The sequence below is a fragment of the Gekko japonicus genome, unplaced genomic scaffold (assembly GCF_001447785.1).
Source record: "Gekko japonicus isolate JY-2015 unplaced genomic scaffold, Gekko_japonicus_V1.1 scaffold10, whole genome shotgun sequence".
Taxonomy (NCBI): Eukaryota; Metazoa; Chordata; class Lepidosauria; order Squamata; family Gekkonidae; genus Gekko; species Gekko japonicus.
Genome location: NW_015167526.1, coordinates 2,127,688 through 2,150,079, shown reverse-complemented (window position 1 = coordinate 2,150,079; position 22,392 = coordinate 2,127,688). Strand labels below are relative to the sequence as shown.

Sequence of the window (22,392 nt, the reverse complement as noted above, 5' to 3'; positions counted from 1 at the left end):
GAAGAAGTGTGCCTACACAGGAAAGTTTACACCCAGAATAAAACTGTGTTGGTCTTAAAGGTGCCACGCTGGACTCAAACTTTGTTCTGCTGCTTCAGACCAACACGACAGCCCCACTGAATCGACCCTCTCCCTTATATCCACGAAATACAGAGGCAGGCGGTAGAGAGAAGAGCCGCTCTTCCTTCCAACCGCGGCCTCCCGCCTATTCTTGTTCCTGTCTCCAGAACGGTCGCTTGAGAACCGGCCGTGTCCATCGAATCCTAACGGAATAATCCGGACGCCCTCTTTGACGCCGACACCGGAAACGCGCACGCGCACCACGAGGACGCCGCTCCCCGCGCGGCCTCCCTCCTCCGCTACGGCGCGGCACGCACGCACGCACGCACGGGTGGGCGTGGTCCGCGCGTCGCGAGCCGATGACGCGCAAGGGCCCGCGACGTGTTGCTCTGTGTGGCTCCCAGGCCCGAATGCGGCTGGGCCGGGGTCGGCTCTTGCGCTCGGTCAGGCGAAGGGGCCTCATGTAAGGGAGCCGGAGGCGGGCCGAGGAGAGGAAGATGACCTCGAGGAGGTGAGGACGAGGGGCGCTAGGCCCCGCCCCTTCGCGTTCCCCCCTGTTGCTATGACAACGACCGGGGGGTCTAATCCCTCCGGGCCTGGGGGGAGGGGGCTGCCCTCCCTTCGTGTCGAGAAGCTGGAGGGGTGGGGGAGGGGAAGGGGAGGGGCTTCACCCCGTCCGAACCCATAAGGGGAGGGATATTCTGCCCTCCCGCCTGCGGAACTCCCTGCCACGAGAGAGCGAGACGGTGAGTTCCGGGAAGCAGGCCCTGGGCGGTGTTCCCTCTAAGCTGAGTTAGTGTGAGCGAGCTCACAGTTTTTTAGCCTCCGGCTCACACATTTTTGTCTTCGCTCAGGAAGGAGGGCTCCAGAGCAAACTAATTGATGCAGTAGTCAGATTGCTCGCCCGCAACTTTAATGCCAGCAGCTCACAGAGTAGGATTTTTGCTCACAAGGCTCCACAGTTTAGAGGGAGCTTTGCAGTGTTCCCTCTAAACTGAGTTAGCGTGAGCTGGCTCACAGTTTTTTAACCTCCAGCTCACACATTTCTGCTTTAGCTCAGGAAGGAGGGCTCCAGAGCAAACTAATCTATGCAGTAGCCCAATCGCTCGCTCACAGAATTTTTGCTCACGGGACTCTGCAGCTTAGAGGGAGCATTGCAGTGTTCCCTCTCAGCTGAGTTAATGCACGTCAGCGCACAGTTGTTTAGCCTCCGGTTCATGCATTTTTGCCTTAGCCCAGGAAAGATGGGCAAACTAATTTATGCACAGCCAAATCCCTCGCTCACAACTTTAATGCCAGGAGCTCACAAAGCAGAATTTTTGCTCGCAAAACTCCACAACTTAGAGGGACCATAGGCCCGGGGTATAGCCCGAAGGTCTGCAGGAGCCTCACAGGTTTCGGTAGGTGTTTGGTGACCCTCAGGCCTCCTCCTCCTGCAGGGAGATAGTCTGCCTGTGACTAAGAAACAGCAAGGGAAGGCCCTTCATAGTCTCCTCGTTTGCTTACCAGAGGCATATCAAGATGGGTAGCCCGGCTAGTCTGTCTGTAGCAGAAGAAAAGAGCGAGAATCCAGGAGCACGTTAAAGACTGACAAAGAATGTGAAACAGGGTATGATCTTTTGTGAGTCACCGTTCGTTTCTTCAGGTAGATTAAGATGGGTTGCAGTGTTAGTCTGTCTGTAGCAGGAGAAAAGAGCAAGAGTCCAGGAGCACCTTAAAGACTAACCAAGTTTGTGGCAGGGGAGGAGGTTTCCGGAGTCACTGCTCACTTCTTCAGATACCATACCAGTTGGTGACTGCTCAACACAGGGTGCTGACCTTTGCTCCCTCAAAGCTGTGGCGTCTTGTGAGCAAAAATTCTACTTTGTGAGCTGCCGGCATTAAAGCTGTGAGTGAGCAAATTAGCCACCGCATACATTAGTTTGCTCTGGAGCCATCCTTCCTGAGCTAAGAGAACGGGAGCCGGAGGCTAAAAGACTGTGAGCTAGCTCACACTAACTCAGTTTAGAGGGAACACTGATGCTGACTGAGATGGGTCGGGTTCACTCGGGCAGCAGTTGTGTTCTTGGGATTCATTATGCCGACTGCAAGCCTCTGGCTCAGAGAGGCTATACCCTGGACTGCTGGGTTTTTATGTTCTGTGTTCCAGAGTGGGGGGCGGGGGATGCTCATGCCTTCAGGCCTCACTCGTGGGGTTCCCAGAGAGGGACTCCTGGCTGTTTGCCATTAAAAACCTCATGGACTTTTGGTCTGATCCAGTGTGGGTTGGGCAAATCCATGGCGGAGAGGTCCTGTGTATGTCTTCCAGCTATAGTGATTCAGAATGGAACTTCTGCATTCGGAGATAATGTACCTCTAAATGCTGTCGTTGAGGAGACATTTATTGCTACCCATCGATTACTGGACTCGGTTAAAGGTATTGGCTATCAATGTTCCCGCTAAGCTGTGGAGTCCTGCGAGCAAAAATTCTACTTTGTGAGCCACTGGCATTAAAGTAGTGAGCAAGCGATTTGTCTACTGCATAAATTAGTTTGCTCTGGAGCCCTCCTTCCTGAGCTAAGGCAAAAATGTGTGAGCCAGAGGCTAAAAAACTGTGAGCTGGCTCACGCTAACTCAGCTTAGAGGGAACATTGTAAATGGCTATCCTTTCATGGCCTTGGACCCTCCAACCTGCAGGACCACTTCTGCCCCTGTGTTCCTCCACAACAGCTTCGCTCACCTGAGCAGGGCCTTCTGCCTGTGCCAGCCTGCAAATGGGCAAAATCAACGACTGGCCGTACACCTGGCCTTCTCTGCTGTGGCCCCCAGCTTATGGGATGGCCTGCCTGAGGAGGCCAGGAAGGCTCCCACTCTCCTGGCAAATGATGGCAGAACTGCATTATTTAGGGGTCTTTTCTCTGCAGGCAATGGGGTTGCGCTGTACAAAATGATTCACAGAGTTGCTTGGGTAAACGGTTAGGGACTGTCATCCTTATGACGCTGTGTAGCTTGCTGAAATGAGGATCCCACAATATAATATTTGGACCATTTAATGTGTCGTGTTAGAATTATGCTTTGCTTCAGTTCTGTGTTTAGACTTCTGGTTGGTTCTACGACCCTCATTCCTATTGCATTGTTTATGGAATGTCCCGTCCCGTCGATTGTATTGACGCACTCTGTGTGATCCGCCTCGAGTTCCCGGGGAGAAAGGTGGACTATAAAAAAACGTATATAAAGGAAATTAAACATTATTGCTTTCGTGGCCTGCTGTTTGGGCTTCCTAGGAGCATCTGATGACCTGCTCTTGGGAACATGAGGCCTTCGGTCTGGTCCAGCGAAGCGTCCTTTAGGGCTTGCTGCATTGGTGTCTGGAGCCACACCACCTGCTCCTGAGTGAGTTTTGTGGCTTTCAGGTCCCTTCTCTTAATCTTCCTGCCCCATCCTTTAGGGTTTTTTCCCTTCTTGTTTCAGGGAAGGCACCCTCAACTGTTGTACATGTAGTAAAACTGTCTTTTTGATCTCCCCGCCAAAGCAATCATGCTTTGAACAGCTGCAAGACAGGCAAAAATTCAACAGAGGATACTTTCCCTGTCATTGAGCCGATTGCATTGCTGCCTGCTTGTTTGTTGTTCAGTCGCACAGTCGAGTCCGACTCTTCGCGACCCCATGGACCAGATCCCGCCAGGCCCTCCTGTCTTCCGCTGTCCTCTGAAGTTGGCTCAATTTCATGTTCGTTGCGTCGATTACACTGTCCAACCATCTCATCCTTTGCCGTCCCCGTCTTCTTTGACCTTCAATCTTTCCCAGCATTAGGGTCTTCTCTAGTGAGTGCTCCCTTCTCATTTGGTGGCCAAAGTATTTAAGCTTCAGTGTCATTATCTGGCCTTCCAGGGAACAGTCAGGGTTGATTTCTTTTAGGATTGACTGATTTGATCTTCTTGCAGTCCAAGGGACTCTCAAGAGTCTTCTCCAGCACCATAGTTCAAAAGAATCTATTCTTCGGCACTCGGCCTTCCTTCTAGTCCAACTCTCGCAGCCATACATGACTACTGGGAATACCATTGCTTTGACCATGCGGACTTTTGTTGGCAGGGTGATGTCTCTACTTTTTATCATGCTGTTTAGGTTCGCCATCACTTTCCTCCCAAGGAGCAGGCGTCTTTTAATTTCATGGCTGCTGTCACAGTCTGCGGTGATCTGGGATCCCAGGAACGTGAAGTCTGTCACCACTTCCACGACTTCCCCTTTTATTTGCCAAGGAGTGATGTGGCCAGATGCCATAATCTTAGTTTTTTTGATGTTGAGATATATATTAAATAAGCAAGGTGACAGTATACATCCTTGTCGTACTCCTTTTCCTATGCTGAACCAATCAGTTGTTCCATATCCGGTTCTAACTGTTGCTTCTTGGCCCTTATACAGGTTTCTCAAGAGACATGTGAGGTGGTCTGGTACTCCCATCTCTTTAAGGACCTGCCATAGTTTGTTGTGATCCACACAGTCAAAAGCTTTAGCATAGTCAATGAAGCAGAAGTAGATCTTTTTCTGCTACTCTCTTGCTTTCTCCATAATCCAGCGAATGTTGGCAATTTGATCTCTAGTTCCTCTACCTCTTCGAAACCCAGCTTGTACTTCTGGCAGTTCTCTATCCACGTACTGTTGAAGCCTAGCTTGTAGGATCTTGAGCATGACCTTGCTAGCGTGTGATATGAGTGCAATTGTGCGATAGTTTGAACATTCCTTGGCATTGCCCTTCTTTGGGATTGGAATGTATACTGACCTTTTCCAATCCTGTGGCCACTGTTGCGTTTTCCAAATTTGCTGGCAAATTGAGTGCAGCACTTTAACAGCATCATCTTCTAAGACTTTGAATAGCTCAGCTGGGATACAATCACCTCCACTAGCTTTGTTGTTAGCAATGCTTTCTAAGGCCCATTTCACTTCACATTGCAGGATGTCTGGCTCGAGGTCAGTGATTATACCGTCGTGGTTGTCAAGGACATCGAGGTCTTTCTTGTATAGTTCTTCTGTGTATTCTTGCCATCTTTTCCTAATCTCTTCTGCTTCTGTTAGGTCCCTACCGTTTTTGTCCTTTATCATGGCCAGCTATGCCATACTGCCTGCTATGCCACACTTAAAGGAACAGGCCCATTTGTTAGGTGGAAAGAGGTTATAATGTATGCATGTGTGTAGTTTTGTACTTATATTTATAATTTGGATTTATAAATCTCTCAGTCCCTGAGTACTCAGGGCTTTAAGCGATGAACAACGATAATAAAAACATATAATCAAATAATACCCATAAGAAACAGTAGAGCGTATCTGTTGTTTGCGTGGGCAGTGAAAAAATTAACAATATTTAAAATAATTTTGGAGCCGTTTCCTGTCCTTTTTCTGATGCCCTATTTTCCCACATGTCTGTGTAGTTTTATATTGATGTATAATTTGGATTTATAAATCGCTCAGTCCCTGAGTATACAGGGCTCTGAGCGACGAACAATGATAGTAAAAGCATGTGATCAGGGGTCATTTCCTGCAGGAGCGCACAGGAGCGGAGCTCCGGCAGTAAAGAGCTCAGGGGGCAGGCACATGCAACAAGCCCCACCCCCTGCTCCCAGCAGCCCTCAGTCAGAGCAAGAAGCAGGCAGGTAAGCTGCAGAGCCCCCCCCCCAGCCCAAAACAGTCCAGTGGCACCTTTAAGACCAAGTTTTATTCAGGTACAAGCTCTCCCTCCTCTGCGAGGACAGATCTGCACGTTCTCCCCCCCCCAATATCTAGCAATCCAAAAGAGTCCAGTGGAGCCTGAGTGGTGGGTGTTGCCTTCTGACACACTTCCGGTGATGTCAGGGGGTGTGGCATATGCTAATGAGCTCCTCCACTTTTTTTTCTACAAAATGACCCCTTGCATATGATCAAACAATAACCATGACAAACAGTGGAGCGTATCTGTTGTTTGGGTGGACAGTGAAGGAAGCTAACAATATTAAAAATGTAATAGTTTTTGATTTCCTGTCCTTTCTCTGATGCCCTGTTTTTTCCCCATTTCTTTTTTACAACGGGTTGGAAACCATGGCCCTGTTTTCCTAACAACAGGATTTTCACCCAGTGCAAAGTGCCTTCTCCTGTTGCAAGAGGCTCATGCAGTGGGGGAAGGAGCTGGGGGGGGCAAGAGTGGGAGGGCTTCTAGTGTCCCGGCCCCACTGCTGGACTTCCTGAGGGCACCTGGTCTTTCTGGTCTCCCTGTGTGACACAGAGTGTTGGACTGGATGGGCCACTGGACTGATCCAACATTGGCTTCTCTTATGTTCTTATAGGAACTCTCAGTCTGGGGCAAGTGATGCTCTGTATTCTTGGTGCTTGGGGGGGGGGGCAACAGTAGGAGGGCTTCTAGTGTCCCGGCCCCACTGCTGGACTTCCTGAGGGCACCTGGTCTTTCTGGCCCCTGTGTGACACAGAGTGTTGGACTGGATGGGCCAATGGACTGATCCAACATTGGCTTCTCTTATGTTCTTATAGGAACTCTCAGTCTGGGGCAAGGGATGCTTGGTATTCTCGGTGCTTGGGGGTGGTGGGGGTAACAGTGGGAGGGCTTCTAGTGTCCTGGCCCCACTGCTGGACCTCCTGAGGGAACCTGGTATTTTTGGCCACTGTGTGACACAAGAGTGTTGGATTGGATGGGCCACTGGCCTGATCCAAAATTGGCTTCTCTTACGTTCTTAAGGAGCAGTTTGTTGGGCAGAAAACGCCACTGTTAAGCAGGCTGGTTCTCTGGGATGTGGCCCACGGAACATTCACATTTCCCCCCCCCCCCAAGGACTGAACAATAATACAGTGTATTTTTTTTTTAAATGTGCAGTGAGCTCTTTGTTATTACATAATGGTTCAAAGATGTATTCAGTCCATACCTGTCGGTCCAGAGATTCCAAAGACAGGGCCTGTCTTTCTCGAAAAGTATTGTTTCTCTCCCCTCCCCGTTTAAAGTATGTGTCCGTTTCCTCGCCTGCATTTCATATTCTCTGGTCCTGTTTTCAGCGGGGATGCCTTGACTCTCAAAAGCTTAAACTCTGCAGCTTCCCTCTGAGACTGTTTTCAACTGTGTTATCATTTGAATTCTGTCTCTATTCTTGCTGCACCTGCCAGACCAGAGGTCCGAGCAGGTGGTCATATAAAGTTACTTTATACAGACGCAGACCATTGGTCCACCCCTGTCAACGTTGTCTGTGTTGATTGGTGTAGGCAATAGTCACTCTCCATGTTCTCCGGCAGAGAGGGGTCTTTCCCAACTCCAGCTGCCCTGGGGGCCTTTAACTGGAAGAACTGGGGACTGAAGAATGAAACATCTGGTCTTCCTTTATGCAAGCGGGGCCGTGACACTGTGCTGTGGCTTATGTTCACAGCCATGTCTTAAAAGTCCTCGTTTTTATTGCATCCCCATCACGTGTTTTTCCCTTCCCCATATTCGTAGTGTAAAATTGGAACTGTCTGTGTAACCTGCGCAGAATCCACAAGTTGGGGTAGGATATATACCTTACAAGTGCCTAAAGGGTTCCGTGCGTGGTTGTTCCGATCACGTCTCCGGAACCACTTCGTGGCCCACGACCGACTCAAGACGCCCCCGGAGCCTTCTATTTCAAGCCCTTGACAAAATGTGTCTTCCCACCTCAAGCCAAATATATCCGGAGCACCAGATTGCCGCAAATAGTGCAGCAACCTTGGTCAGCCCAGTCGGGGCTTCGGGGAGCGCTTTTCTACCTCCAGGTTCCGTTCGATCACTTGGCTCCGAAAGCAAACTTAAGACAAACAATTGACCCCACCCCCGTTAGTAGTCTCTGGTCCTATGATGCTTCCTTTACATCCCGTGCACACGTTCTTTAGCTCTGCAGAGTGCGGGTTTTTCAGGACTTGTATTTTAAGCATCTGAACCAGGAAACCGTTATCCTGGCTTCCGGGGATGGGTGGCAGAAGGCCAGAGGAGAGGGGGTGTTGGAAGGAAGAAGGCAAAGGGGAGGCGGGTGAGAAGTGATCTGCGAGCTCCTTCCCCAGCTGCGCTCACCCACCCTGGAGCAGTGAGCTGCAGAGCCTTAGTAGCCAAGGCGAGGAGTGAAGTTGGTTTGCCAGTGCCTTGAAAAATCGCTAGTCCGCTTCCACAGAAACTTCGCATTCTAGGCATGGCCTTTGAAAATGGCTTGCTTGGAGGACATGCCAGGGTCCCCTCTCTTTGCGGCCAGAGGATCTGAGTCCGTGTCCTTCACTGTGCATGGGGATAAAGATTGTAGGTGACAGTGTAGGCCTGAGGGCAAACTCTGCAAACAGGAGTTGTGGTCAATGCTCCCTCTGAGCTGTGGAATCTTGTGAGCAAAAAATCTATTTTATGAGCTACTGGCGTTAAAGTTGTGAGCGAGCGATTTGGCTGCTGCGTAAATTGGTTTGCCCTGGAGCCATCCTTCCTGAGTGAAAGACAAAAATCTGTGAGCCGGAGGCTAAAAAACTGTGAGCTAGCTCACGCTAACTCAGCTTAGAGGGAACATTGGTTGTGGTTTTTTTTACCATGTTTATTTTTCATTTTTTCAAAAAGAAAGCAAACATTTCAAGCTATTAGATTACATAAAAGTATAGAGTCTATAGACTCTTAACCATCTTTTGTCCTGTACTTTGTTATCTTTATCTTGAAGCAATAAACTCAAGTTATCCATTTGTGCAAGTTCTAGCAATTTAAGTGTTAAGTCCTCTTTTGAGGGTCTTTTATCCAGTTTCCAGTTTTTTGCCAATAATATTCGAGCAGCCGTTATAATATATGTTAGTGCATATACATCTTGTGCAGGACAGCCATTTGGAATTATATTTAGCAAATATATTTCAGGTGTTGTTAAAATGTCTAAACCCAAAACAGGAGTTGTGTCAACAGCTTTTTACCTGGACCAAACAAAATGCAGCAAGGGCTTTTTGTGTGTGTGTGTCTTCCTCAGAACTTGGGATGGAATTTTCCAAAGGAACAGAATAAAAGCTGCTCTGATTCTGCTACATTTGGGCAGCGCCAGCCCTGGCAGGGACGTGTATCTTTCCAGGGCATCCCTGGCATGTAGCGCGGCATGCCTCCTCACGGGCAAAGAGTTTCATGGGAGGGATCTTTAAAAGCCGTTTCCAAATCTCCACTGGAATATCCAGGTTTCCACTCGCCGCCAGTATTGCTTGTTCAGGATATTAGCTTTAAAAAAAAAAAAGACCTCGACATTTTATATCTCTCCTTTTGCGAGATCTGTAAGGTTAAGCTTATAACAAGAATGTAAGCCAACCTAGCAGTTCGAAAGCAAGAAATTGCAAGTAGATAGATAGGTACCACTTCAGTGGGAAGGTAACAGCGTTCCGTGCGCCTTGGTGTTTAGTCATGCCGGCCACATGACCACGGAAACGTCGTCGGACAGCGCTGGCTTTTCGGCTTGGAAACGGAGATGAGCACCGCAACCCTAGAGTCGGACTCGACTGGCTTTCGAGCAAGGGAACCTTTACCTTTAAGCCTCATAAGTGGCATCACAGGACAGAGAGTAAGAGAGACAACCCGTAAGACAAGGAAGGCAATAAAAAAGCTCCGGTTTAATTATAAGAACTCGCAAATCCGGCAGAGCTAGTTGCCTGCTTGGACACCCAAGCCGATCAGAACGGTGCTTCCCTGTTGCACGTGTATCATTACCCACAGCCAGCAAAACAGCCTGTCGTCATGCTCCCCCATTGGACAGGAATAGACGGCAGAACCAACTGGATCTCAGGTGGCACAACTACTTCAGCTGGAGCCTCCCGTTGCATCCCTCTCACTTTTTACTTAGACCTTGAATAAAACTGTGTTGGTCTTAAAGTTGCCCCTGGACTCAAACTTGGTTCTGCTGCTTCAGACCAACACGGCTACCCACCTGAATTCCCCCAGAGCAGAGATTTGGAGGTTTCTGACTGTGATTTGCAAAGCAGCAATTATGGCTGTTTTTGGCATTTGCAGGACGGATCGATTCTCTGCTGTTTGAACAAGTTTCTTGGTAAATCTGCTCTTAGCCAGTGACCTCACCGATCCTCTCTGTCACTCATGTACTTCCCGTTCCTCCATCTGAGTCTGAGGTCGTGTGTCTCTTGCTTACCTTTCCCTAAGCACCATGATGCTTGATGATTATTGTGATGCACTTGTCACGAATCTCCTTATGAAAGAGGCGTTTATTTTATTTTATTAATAAATGTTATTCGTAAATAAATATTTGTTAGCCCCCCTTTCTTCCAGGCAGGGTTCAAGGTGGCTCACCATAGAGATCAGTTTCGATTCAAGTCCCGTAGCCCTTCAGAGACCAGGGAGAGTCTTAGGGTCTAAGCTTTCGAGAGTCAGAACCACAATATAGATAAAATACATAAAACCCAGAACTTAAAATCACAGTTTAGGACTTCTAGTAAAGTAATCAAATGCGATCCTAAATAAAGCTGTCTTCCACTGCCTCTTAAAGACTGAAAATGAAAGTGAGTCTGTTGGACTGCAGCAGCGAGACGGGACGAGATGCGAAGGGAGCGTGAGAGTTTTACTTCTGGGCACGGTTCCGATTAGTGGCTTTTGCCTTGACCTGCATAGCCCAGGCAAGCCCGATCTCAGAAGCCAAGCGGGGTCGACTCCGGCAAGTACTTGGATGGGAGACCTCCTTGGAATACCAGCAGTCGGGAGGCGGGGGCAGGCTTTATTTCTGAATATCCTCCAGGCCCCCAATAGTGGTCAGTCACCAGAGGTCGCCATGACTTCCGGTGCACGCACGCTCACTCACTCACATGCACGCACACACGCGTGCGCGCACATATGGGGGGGTGAGTAGTGACTTTGGCCCTTTTAAGTCTTTAAGAGGTTTCTGAAGGACTGCCTGCTCATGCATGACCCTGTCCTGCGTGCCCCTTATGTTTGGGTGGTGACTCTTGGAGACGGGTCCTTCTCTACGGCGGCACCTCATTCCTAGAATTTTCTCCTCGTGCATATTTACCTGGTACCTGCCTTGCTGAATTCTGGTTGCCAGATAAAAACCACCCAGGTCCTTAGGGGAGCATTTTGTCTTTGGCTGTCTCTGTCTTCCTCTTACTGCAGTTGCTGGTTTTTGTTTTACGGGCAGCTCACTGTGGGTTTTGATGAATCTCTGAATGATTGTAAACGTCCCCAAGAACCCTACGTGTCAGTTGGCAGGGTATAAATGCGTATAAAATCAACGTACGTAAACCCACACTTCCAATAATAACTCCTTAGGCTTTTCAGGAATCTTGACTTTTCACTGTGGGGTGGGAAGCGTAGTGTGAGCCAAAATGTCGGCATAATTAACCAGATTTCTAATAATAAACCGGAGGAGGCTGACACCGCACCGGGTCCAAGGGGCAGGCCGTCTGGAGGCCTCTGCCGGCCGGATTCTATATCCGTCCCTGGGAAGGATGGCTGGTGGTGGGTGGCCAAAACCCTGCCGATATATGGAGGGCAGTCGCGTCTGAGCGAGCCATCGCCACGCCGGAGTGGGGAAGCTCTTCTGCGTTCTGCCAGCCCCGAGACTCCGGAGGGATTTTGCAGCCCGTAAAGCGTCTTTCCAGTTGTCTTCTGCTGCTGATTGACGTGCTGTCAGGAAGCATGAGGTTGTACCTGACTTCCTGGTCTGTCTTTTTCACTCGGCCCGTACCAGCGGCCCTTCCAGAGGGTCCCTCCCCCAAATAAAAATGTCAGTATCTCAAGGAGAGAGGGAACTTTTCAGGCAGCTTCTGGCCCCCCCCCCCCGAGCACCTGCATTTTCTGATTGTGCTTCTTCTTCTTTATATGTGTGTGAGCAGCTGTTTACTTGGTCACCTGGGGTGAGGCGAGGTCTCCCCCAAGCGCCTTAGGTTGCGACAGCTGATTGGGCTTCCTTCCACTCATCTCTCTCCTTTGCCGTAGCCCGGCTTCTAAAAATGTGTTTACTTTCTTTGTGGGGCAACGTTTCTAGATGGTTTCACCCAAACATCACTGGCGTGGAGGCAGAGAACCTGCTCCTGACACGTGGCGTCGACGGCAGCTTCCTGGCCAGGCCTAGCAAAAGCAACCCAGGAGACTTCCCTCTTTCCGTTCGGTAAGTCGCTCGTGCGTGAAGAGGGTTTCTTTTCCCTTGAAATTACGAGGGAGTTCCTTTCAGGCACAGATCCTCAGCTCACACTCCCCTGCGCTAGATCTCTTGCAGCATCATGCAAAATTTGCAGGGAATTCGCAGAACGTAGCTGAATCATAGAATGCAGATGTTTTGTTCAATCTGTCCTGTGATTTTCGAGAATGCATAGGCCATTCAGTAATTTTAAATACCGTATTTTTCGGACCATAAGACGCACCTGACCTTAAGACGCACCTAGTTTTTAAAGGAGGAAAACAGGGGAAAAAATATTCTGAACCTTTGGTCCATAAGACGCACTCACTTTTCCTCCCACTTTTTTTGGAAGAAAAAGTGAGTCTTATGGTCCAAAAAATACGGTAATGTGTATTTCCTAAAATTGATAAGATTCACGTACATTGCTGTAACTGATCTTGTGCTGGTCACGAACCGTATTAATACATTTGATTTGGATGTCCAGATTGAACCCGAGACACGTTTTGCGACCTTCACGGAGAGCCGGGGGGGTAAATTCTGGCACAGCCGTGGGGCTTGGGCCACTCGGAAGCTTGCCCTTTCGGCTTCCTCCTCACAACTTTTCGGTTTCGTGCCGGGTAGCCGAGAAAGGTGCGACACGCCCTCCCCTTCCAAATTTTTTGACCCGCTGGCTTCAGTGCAACACGTATGAATGCCATATGTGTCGTGCGTGCCGCGGTGCACACATGGATGGTTCACGCCCCTCCTTTGTCAGTAGCATAGCAGCGAACACAGTCAGCCCCAGGAGGGGGACTCACTGAGATGACTCCTGTTCTTTGGAGCTGGACGGGGGCAGGAGAGAGGCAAGCCCTGGAGAGGCTGGTAGAAAGCTGGCGGACACTCTGGTGGCATCAGCTCAGGGCAGCCCCCGGGGCGAGAGAAGCCGAGGTGCTCCAAGATTCATAGGACAGCATGAGGGCCACTGCAGGCTCGTCCTGGGGAGACAGAAGAAAGCTGTAAATTGTGCGCTTGAAACAGCCTTGTATGTTCTGTTATCAGCACGATAACAACAGTATAACAAAATCAAGACAGATACAGAAAATAGCGCAAAGAGGTCCAGAAAATGTTGTTTGTTGACGAAGTTCTCTGGACTGCCAAGTCGTTTCGGAAAGCTTCATCCGAACGGGACCATCTACAACTGTGGCTTCTGATCTTTTTTTCATGATTGATTGAAAGGCAGTTCCTGAATTGCTTCATAAGAGCATCTCAATGCTTCCCATCATACTCCTAAATACATGTATAGTTCAAAGCGGGCCATCTGTGTGGAAGAACGCGAAGATGGCTCGCTTTGAACTATAGATGCACTTAGAACTGTCTGTCCTTGAAGAAGAGCAGTCTCTGCCAGAGCTCTCTCAGCCCCACCTACCTCACAGGGTGTCTGTTGTGGGGAAGAGAAGGAGATTATGAGGTGCTCTGAGACTCCTTTGGGTAGTGAAGGGCGGGGTATAAATCCAATCTCCTCTTCTTCTTCTTGTACGGGGGCACAGTTGTTTCCAGTTGTTCCCAACAGGCCCTCTAGTTGCCGTTTGTAACAATTTTGCGCGTTCGATATTATCGGACTTATTTGCTTGGGATCAGCTATAGGACAACATCATCCCCAGATAACTGTTTTACCATCATTGTATATTTTCGGGGACTATCCTGCTTTCAACTGAATACTATTGTTGTTGTGACTAATTGTTATTAATGTTTTTATTGCTTTTATCCTGTTTTATATGGGCTTTTCCCTTGTAAGCCGCCCTGAGCCCGTTTTGCGGGGAGGGCGGGGTAAAAATCCCAATAAACAAACAAACAAAAGAGGGTGGGGGGCCGTGCTGGAACTCGTCCCCTGTTGAAACGCTGCTGAGGGCGAACGCACGTGCAGCGCAGACAGGAAGCTGTCCTGTTTCCTCCTCGGAAGGAAAGTGGCAGCTCGGGGCCATCGGGTTTTCTGTTTCCTCCTCGGAAGAAAAGCCTTTGTGTTTCCTCCTCGGAAGAACAGCGGGTGCTCGGGGCTGGCGGGCTGGAGTCAGTCTTGTCCTTTGTCTTTCCCTGACGTGTCCGGCCGTCGTCACCCCCAGGCGGAATGGAGCCGTCACTCACATCAAGATCCAGAATACGGGCGACTACTATGACCTCTACGGAGGGGAGAAGTTTGCCACCTTGGCGGAGCTGGTCCAGTACTACATGGAGCATCACGGGCAGCTCAAAGAGAAAAATGGGGATGTGATCGAACTCAAGTACCCGCTCAACTGCGCCGACCCCACGTCGGAAAGGTGAGGCGCGCGAGCGGGGCGGGGGGGGGGCAGCGGCCAGATGGAGCGAGTCTTGCCTGGTAGGAGGATTTCCTAGTGGAGATGTCAGAGGGGCTCCTTGTTCTCCCAGCCTAGCCATGAGTTCTGGGCGCGGCCTGGATCGAGGCTCACGTCCCAAAAGCGAACGGAGGGGGCCGGCACGGTAGGCAAGCAGTTCCGTTTACACCCGAACAGCGGCCGGCGCGGTCAGCTGCTTTGCCAGGTCCAATTGGCCCTTGTGTTGTCAGTGCCCTGTAACCGATGGCTGCACCCCCATCACCAGCCAGGGGCCTTGGTGGCGCGGCAGACACCGAACCAGCCTGTTTGATGCCCCACTGATGCAGGGCGTAGGGCGCCCCCTCCCGTGCTGCCGGAGCCCTCTCCAGCTTGAGATCAGTGTTCCCTCTAAGCTGAGTCAGTGTGAGCCAGCTCACAGTTTTTTAGCCTCCGGCTCACACCTTTTTTTGTCTCGGCTCAGGGGGGAGGGCTCCACAGGAAACTTAATTCATGCAGGAGTCAAATTGCCCTCTCACAACTTTAATGCCAGTCGCTCACAAAGTGGAATTCTTGCTCATAAGACTCCACAGCTTAGAGGAAGCATTGCTTGAGATCCCTGGCCCCTTAGAGCCAACCAGGACGGGTCGCCGTGTTAGGCTGTCCGTTGTATTTGAAAAGAGCAGGAGTCCAGGAGCACCTTCAAGACTAACAGAATCTGTGGCAGGGGGGGAGGAGGTTTTGGGAGTGACTCACGGCAGCTCACGCCCTGCCACAAATTTTATTCGTCTTTAAGGCATTACCGAACTCTTGCTTTTTTCCTGCTGCTAGAGTCAGCTGTGTGTCTGTCAATGCTCTCTCTAAGCTGTGGGGTCTTGTGAGCAGAAATTCTACTTTGTGAGCGAGTGGCATTAAAGTTGTGATCCAGCGATTTGGCTGCTGCACAAATTGGTTTGCTCTGGAGCCGTCCTTCCTGAGCTAAGACAGAAATCTGTGAGCCGGAGGCGAAAAAACTGTGAGCTAGCTCACACTAACTCAGCTTAGAGGGAACACTGCTGTCTGTCTGTCTCTGTGGAGGGGCTGCTTTGCCAGGCTTATTTATTATTTTAGAAAATTGTGATGCCCCCCTCTGCAGTGCAGTGCAAAATATTCAAGTATTCAAGGGCAAAATCAATATTCAGTGTGCAAGTCAATATTCAAGTGCAAAATATTCAAGTATTTGTACCCTGCTTTTGAGCCAAGACTTGCCCTTGAGGCGATTCATTCCAGAGCTCTGTGCAGCAAGAAACTAACGGAGGGGAAATCAGTGTTCCCCCCCAAGTCTTAAACGACTCTTGGAGGAGTCTCCCTGTTGCATCTCTGCACGAGTCATTGCTCTTGGCAGTCAGGGTGAGCTCCTCTGAGGCTGTGTGAGTCTTACTTTTGTCTGCTCTGGAAAGCAAGCCATTTGACTGGAAGGATTAAGTTCTGCCAGCTGTCCATTTTTCAGAATTTAAATCGGAGGCTCACATCTGTCAGCAAAGATGGAAATATTGTCCTGACCACGACATTGCCCTGGCTTGGGAGAGAGGGGGTGTGACTGCGTGGCAGAGCTCCTGTGTTGCATGCAGATGTTCCCAGGTTCAGTCTCCAGCAGAAAGGTCTCGTAGATGTTTTTGGCAATCCTGAGACAGTGTGGCGTGAACAGACTAGTCCTCCGGTTTGCTTTAGGGCAGCTCTGTAGGCTTGGGTGGCAGTAGCCGAGTGCAGGTGATCCGTGGGGCAGCCGGAAGCCGCCACCCTCTTCCTCCTCCTCTTGCTCTTTCCAAAGGTGGTTCCACGGGCACCTTTCTGGGAAAGAAGCAGAGAAGCTGTTAACGGAAAAAGGGAAACACGGGAGCTTCCTCGTCCGCGAGAGCCAGAGCCATCCCGGAGACTTTGTCCTTTCTGTCCGGACGGGGGACGATAAAGGAGAGAGCAATGACGGGAAGTCGAAAGTGACACATGTCATGATCCGGTGCCAGGTAAAGGAGGGGCAGAGGCGCTCAAATGTCCAGGCGGGAGGTGGCAGGGGTGGCGTGGGGAACATTCTTCCCGGGAAGCCGGAGTTGAGGAAAAAAACCCCATGCATGGCTCCATCCCCCTCGTATTTCCGCACGTGCCCAAGTAGGTGTCTTTTCATCATGTGGCTCCTGCCTGCTCTCGGTTCTTCCAAAGGACCTGAAGTACGACGTCGGAGGCGGGGAGAAGTTTGATTCCTTGACGGACCTCGTCGAGCATTACAAGAAGAACCCCATGGTGGAGACCCTGGGGACGGTCCTTCAGCTGAAGCAGGTGAGAGCCACGCGCCGACCCGGCTCGAGATCTCTCACGGCACACATCAGAGGGCATCGGCTCGGGAAAAGCGGGCGCCGTGCAGGCGTGCTCTCGTCAATGGGCAAGGACTCCCTTCTCCCCCCCCCCTTCAGCTCTTGCTGATGCAAGCGATCCACAACTTGTCAGCAGCTCAGGAAATAAGTAGGGTGAAAGGTGGGAGTTGGAGGGAGAGGGGAGTAGGAAGTCGGGGCCCTGGAGAAGCCGCTTCCGCATGCCCATCCCAGAGGCCTCAAGGAGAGCAAGACGCGGTCTCAGCGCGGGTGCTGGAGCGGAGGCGGGTCTCCCCGTGGAAGGAATGCCTGAAGTTGCCCTGCACCAAAGACAGGCCGTCGGTCCACCTCTCTGTACGCTGCCTGTCTTGACCGGCTGCAGTTGTCCAAGGTCTCTGGGGGTCTTTCAGCTGGTGGTTCGGAGGGCCTTCTGCATGCGGACCCTGTGGCGCTTGGGGAGAAACAGGCAGTCCCTCTGGGGGCAAAAGTGGGGTGAAAGTTTTCTAAACAGAAACACATCCTCCACTGTTCTGTGTATGGCGGGATGAAGAATCGTGGGCCTCATTTCAGGCTTGTGAGAGTTGATGGGGGGGGGCCCTGTGTGATTCCTGGGTGCTTTGGTGCCGAGTCGCATGGCCAGTTCTTGAGCATCTGAGTTTGGTGCCGAGTCGCATGGCCAGTTCTTGAGCATCTGAGTTTGGTGCCGAGTCGCATGGCCAGTTCTTGAGCATCTGAGTTTGGTGCTGAGTCACATGGCCGGTTCTCGAGCATCTAAGTTTGGCCTCTCCTGTTGCAGAGCGATGGTCAGGAAGGAATTTTCACGCAGGCCAGATCAGCCCAGGGATCCTGGAGGGTTTTTTGCCTTCCTCTGGGCGTAGAGCAGGGGTCACTGGGGGAGTAGAGGGTAGCTGTGAATTTCTTGCATTGTGCAGGGGGTTGGACTAGATTATCCTTGGGTACCTTCCAGCTGTTTGTTTCTACAATCAGGCATTACTGAAACATTCTTAGAGCTTTAGTTGTTGTAGATTACCCGGGCTGCATGGCCGTAGTCTTGGCGTTGTAGAACCTGACGTTTCGCCAGCAGCTGTGACTGGCATCCTCAGAGGTATAACACAGAAAGATGGAGGACTCTCTGTGTCAAGGGGGGAAGAAAAATGGTAGGCAGGTAATTTATATCTACTCAGGAAGGTGGGGTTGGGCTGAGTCATTATCTTGTAGGAGTTCCCCAGGCTGTGAAACATGCTAATGGAGAATTTCAACAGCCAATCCATATGCAAAAGAACCTCCTCAGGAAAGCTCCTCTATTAGCATGTCACAGCCGGGGGAACTCCTACAAGATAATGACTCAGCCCTACCCCTCCTTCCTGAGTAGATATAAATTACCCGCCTACCATTTTTCTTCTCACCTTGACACAGAGAGTACTCCGTCTTTCTGTGTTATACCTCTGAGGATGCCAGTCACAGCTGGACTGGTGAAACATCAGGTCCTACAGTGCCAAGACCACAGCCACACATCCCAGAAAATCTACAACAACGAATGAACTCTGGCCGTTAAAGCCTTCGACAACATATTCTTAGAGCTGCTTCGGCATAATGCTTCCCTCCTCCTCTTACGTGAGGCTCTCGCAGTCTGGTAGGGACCACGGAAAGGGGACCATGCCATCTTGTTGCTCCTCTGTGGGTCTGGGGCAGGGGGTGGAAGGCGGCAGGGCTTGGCAGGCCTGGGCCAGCTTGGGGGGGAAGGCAGAAGACGTTCAGGTCAGGGGTCATCCCAGAAAGGCAGTCCAGGGCCCACACGGCCTTCAAGGTCAGGTGGCAGAGCACGGAGTAGAGGTTGGAAGTTGCTAGAGGGGCAGGGATGGGCAGTGACCAATCACAGTGGAGGGGGCGGAGCAAGGCAAAGAGCCCATTGAGCCACTTGGGCCTTTGTGGGGGGGAAACCCTTCCAAAAGGCCTGCTTGGGGCCCGGGAAGGCCCCACCCGCTTTCAGCATCTTGGCAAAATTAACTGGGCCGTCTGACCCCTCCTCTCTCTAACAGCCCCTCAATACCACCCGCATCAATGCAGCAGAAATTGAGAGCCGAGTTCGAGAACTGAGCAAGCTCGCAGAGACCACCGACAAAGTCAAGCAAGGATTCTGGGAAGAATTTGAGGTAATTGAGGGAAAACGGTACTCCCTCCGAGGCATTCTTAAGGGGGGGGGGCGCTTGTGTACAGCTGAGCAAATATTCTGGCGGTACTTATAAGATGGGGAGCTGCAGGCACATGTATTGGATATCCCATAACGGTCCGTGCAGACTAGACCCGTGCATGGGAGTTTGTTTCATTTCTTTCAGCTTTATTGTTAATTTCAAAATACGGTTTCATACAGTTTTATTTTGTCAGTTTTGTTTTCATAATGCTACGCAGCAGAACGAAGTTCGAGTCCAGTCAGTGGCGCCTTGAAGACCTTTGTCGGTCTTCAGAACTTTGTTGGTCTTAGAGGTGCCATTGGACTCGGGCTCCGTTCTCCTTCGAATTCTGTTGAGTTACTATTTCCCATTGGTTTCAACGGAAGACTGCCCCCTTCCCCCTTTTCTCGGGCATGTGCCTTCACAGTTTTCCATTCAGATTGAACAAGATGTGGGGTGGGGTGGTGTCCAGTGTTCCCTCTAAGCTGTGGAGTCTTGTGAGCAGAAATTCTACTTTGTGAGCTACTGGCGCTAAAGTTGTGAGCAACTGATTTGGCGGCTGTATAAATTCGTTTGCTCTGGACCCCGCCTTCCTGAGCTAGGACAAAAATGTGTGAGCCGGAGGCTAAAAAACTGTGAGCTAGCTAACACTAACTCATCTTAGAGGGAACACTGGTGGGGTCTAGCATTCTCCAGGGACATAGCCAAATTTCAGACAGACAGAATGGACCCCATAAAAGATTCCAAACAGCAACCCAGACAACACTGCAGGGACTGAGCTTGAAGGACAGTCGCACAAGAAGAGTAAGATGAGGGAGGGGGAGGGGGGGAGATTGGATTCATACCTAGAGATGTAAAATTTTCGGAAATTTTGAAGCTCGGAAAACCCCCCTGATTTTTTCCAGGGGAAAATGGAAATTTTCGGAAAAATTGAAAAAAATGCTACATTAGCATTTCTTTTGTCTTTTCCAGATTGAAAGTCATTCTGTTACTTTAGGAACATAAAATATGACTATGGGCATTTTTACTTGGCATGAAATTATCACAACTAGCATATTAAAAATATAGTGTATCCAAACAATTATTACAAACAGAATACCCACCCACATGCAAAAACAAAACTGAAACCTTTTTTATTTTCTTCTGACAATCGCACCTCCTAAAGGAAGAAATGCATCTTGTTCTTGCATTGGAGAGTTCACTTTGTAACCTAGGACTTGCTTGTCCTCAGTGCACAGAAATTAAATCAATCTGATACCATATATATATATATATATTAGAAATGATTTGGAAAATATTTGAACACCTGGTCTTAAAATATTATATTCATCATGTTAAAATAAAACGTTCCATAATCAAAAAAATTTCTTTTCTTTTCTTTTTTCAATTTTTCCAATTTTTCGGGAAAAAACAAAAAGGCTTCAGGAAAAAAACGGGAAAAAACCATTTCCCCCCCAAATTTTTCAGTTTTTTTTCCCGGGCTTTCACATCTCTATTCATACCCTTCCCTTCACTACCCAAGGGAGTCTCAGAGCGGCTTACAAACTCCTCTCCCTTCCCCTCCTCACCACAGACACCCTGGGAGCAGTGCTCCCTCTAAGCTGCGGAGTCTTGTGAGCAAAAGTTCTCCTATGTGAGCTACCGGCATTAAAGCTGTGAGCGAGCGATTTGGCTGCCGCATAAATCGGTTTGCTCTGGAGCCCTCCTCCCTGAGCTGAGACAAAAATGTGTGAGCCGGAGGCTAAAAAACTGTGAGCTGGCTCACACTCACTCAGCTTAGAGGGAACACTGCCTGGGAGGTAGGCGGGGCTGAGAGAGCTCTGACAGAAACTGCTCTTTTCAAGGGCAGCTCTGACAGAACTGTGGCTTGCCCAAGGTCATCCAGCAGCTGCAAGTGGAGGAGTGGGGAATCAAGCCCGGTTCTCCTAGATTAGCATCTGTGCACTTAACCACTGCACCAAACTGTAGCAGGAACAGGCAGACAGACAAGGCAAGGGCATTTGATGGCCCATGGAGGGGAAAGTGTCTGGGCAGGTAGGCGGCAGCAGTTGGATTCGCTTGGATGGGGATGGGGTTACATAAGAACATAAAAGAAGCCCATGTTGGATCAGGCCAATGGCCCATCTAGTCCAACGCTCTGTCACAGAGTGGCCAGGCGGGGGGCAGGGGACCCCCTGCTTTCGTGGGCTCCTGCCTGCCGATGGCCAGCAGGTCAGCAGGAGTCCCCCCCCAAAAAAAGTGCCATTGCGCATGATGCGCTGACATCACCCAGAAGTGACGTAGGCATGTCGATGATGTTGGGGCAGGAGGGTGACGCTCTGGTTTTTTGGTCAAAACTCTATGGTTTGAGGCAATGTTCCCTCTAAGCTGTGGAGTCTTGTGAGCAAAAATTCTACTTGGTGAGCTCCTGGCATTAAAGCTGTGATCAAGCCATTTGCCGACTGCATAAATTAGTTTGCTCTGGAGCCACCCTTCCTGAGCGAGGACAGAAATGTGTGAGCTGGAGGCTAAAAAACTGTGAGCTAACTCACACTAACTCACCTTAGAGGGAACACTGGTTTGAGGGCTGTTTTACTATAGAGTTCTGTCCAAAACTCCTGCCAAAACTAGCCGTTCAAAAGCAAGACATTGCAAGGAGAGAAATAGGTACCACTTCAGTGGGACGGTAACAGCGTCCCGTGCACCTCGGCCTCTAGTCATGCCGGCCACATGACCACGGAAACATCTTTGGACAGCGCTGGCTCTTTGGCTTGGAAACAGGGATGAGCACCGCATCCCTAGAGTCGGACTCGACTGGCTTTCGAGCAAGGGAAACCTTGACCTTTGCCCAAAAACCAGAGTGCTATCCCTGATGTTACCGGCATGCTGTCGCTTCCGGGTGATGTATACCGATTGTACGTGACTCCCCCCCCCCAGCACAATGATCAGATAGGGTTGCCAGCCTCCATGTGGGGCCTGGGGATCTCCCACTTTTACAACTGATCTCCAGCTGACAGAGATCAGCTCCCCTGGAGAAAACAGCTGCTTTGAAGGGTGGACTGTATTGCATTGGCCCATGCTGAGGCCCCTCCCCTCCCCGAACCCCGCCCTCTCCTGACTCCACCCCCAAAGCCCTACGATCAGACCTGGCGACCCTAGATGGGGGAGGGGGATAAGGTCTGGAGAGCAGCGGGCAAGCAAGGGAGGGCACATGCGGCACAAGGTGGCAGGTAGGGGTGTGCAAAAAAAAAAATTCGGTAAAATTCGGATTCGGGTTTATTGAACCTGAATTTTTTCGGGAAACCCGAAAAAACCCGAATTTCTATACCAGTAAACCATAGATATCCGAAAATTTTCGGAAAACCCGAAAAATTCGGGTCCATTATAACCAATGGGGCCATTGAAGTCAATGGCAAAAAACCTCTTGAAACTTTGCGGGGGACTGGGG

General features: G+C 50.2%; 1 protein-coding gene across 2 annotated transcripts in view; it reads left to right on the top strand.

Moving 5' to 3' along the window:
* The first annotated feature begins 436 nt into the window (after nucleotides 1–436).
* Nucleotides 437–22,392, top strand: part of PTPN11 (protein tyrosine phosphatase, non-receptor type 11) — a 48,315-nt gene continuing 26,359 nt past the window's right edge. For both annotated transcript variants that reach the window (XM_015413272.1, XM_015413271.1), the window contains exons 1-6: nucleotides 437–571; nucleotides 12,012–12,134; nucleotides 14,243–14,437; nucleotides 16,260–16,452; nucleotides 16,646–16,762; nucleotides 18,834–18,947. In XM_015413272.1, coding sequence (XP_015268758.1) covers nucleotides 558–571; nucleotides 12,012–12,134; nucleotides 14,243–14,437; nucleotides 16,260–16,452; nucleotides 16,646–16,762; nucleotides 18,834–18,947 — 756 coding nt within the window. In that variant the 5' untranslated portion in view covers nucleotides 437–557. The remainder of the gene's footprint in view (nucleotides 572–12,011; nucleotides 12,135–14,242; nucleotides 14,438–16,259; nucleotides 16,453–16,645; nucleotides 16,763–18,833; nucleotides 18,948–22,392) is intronic.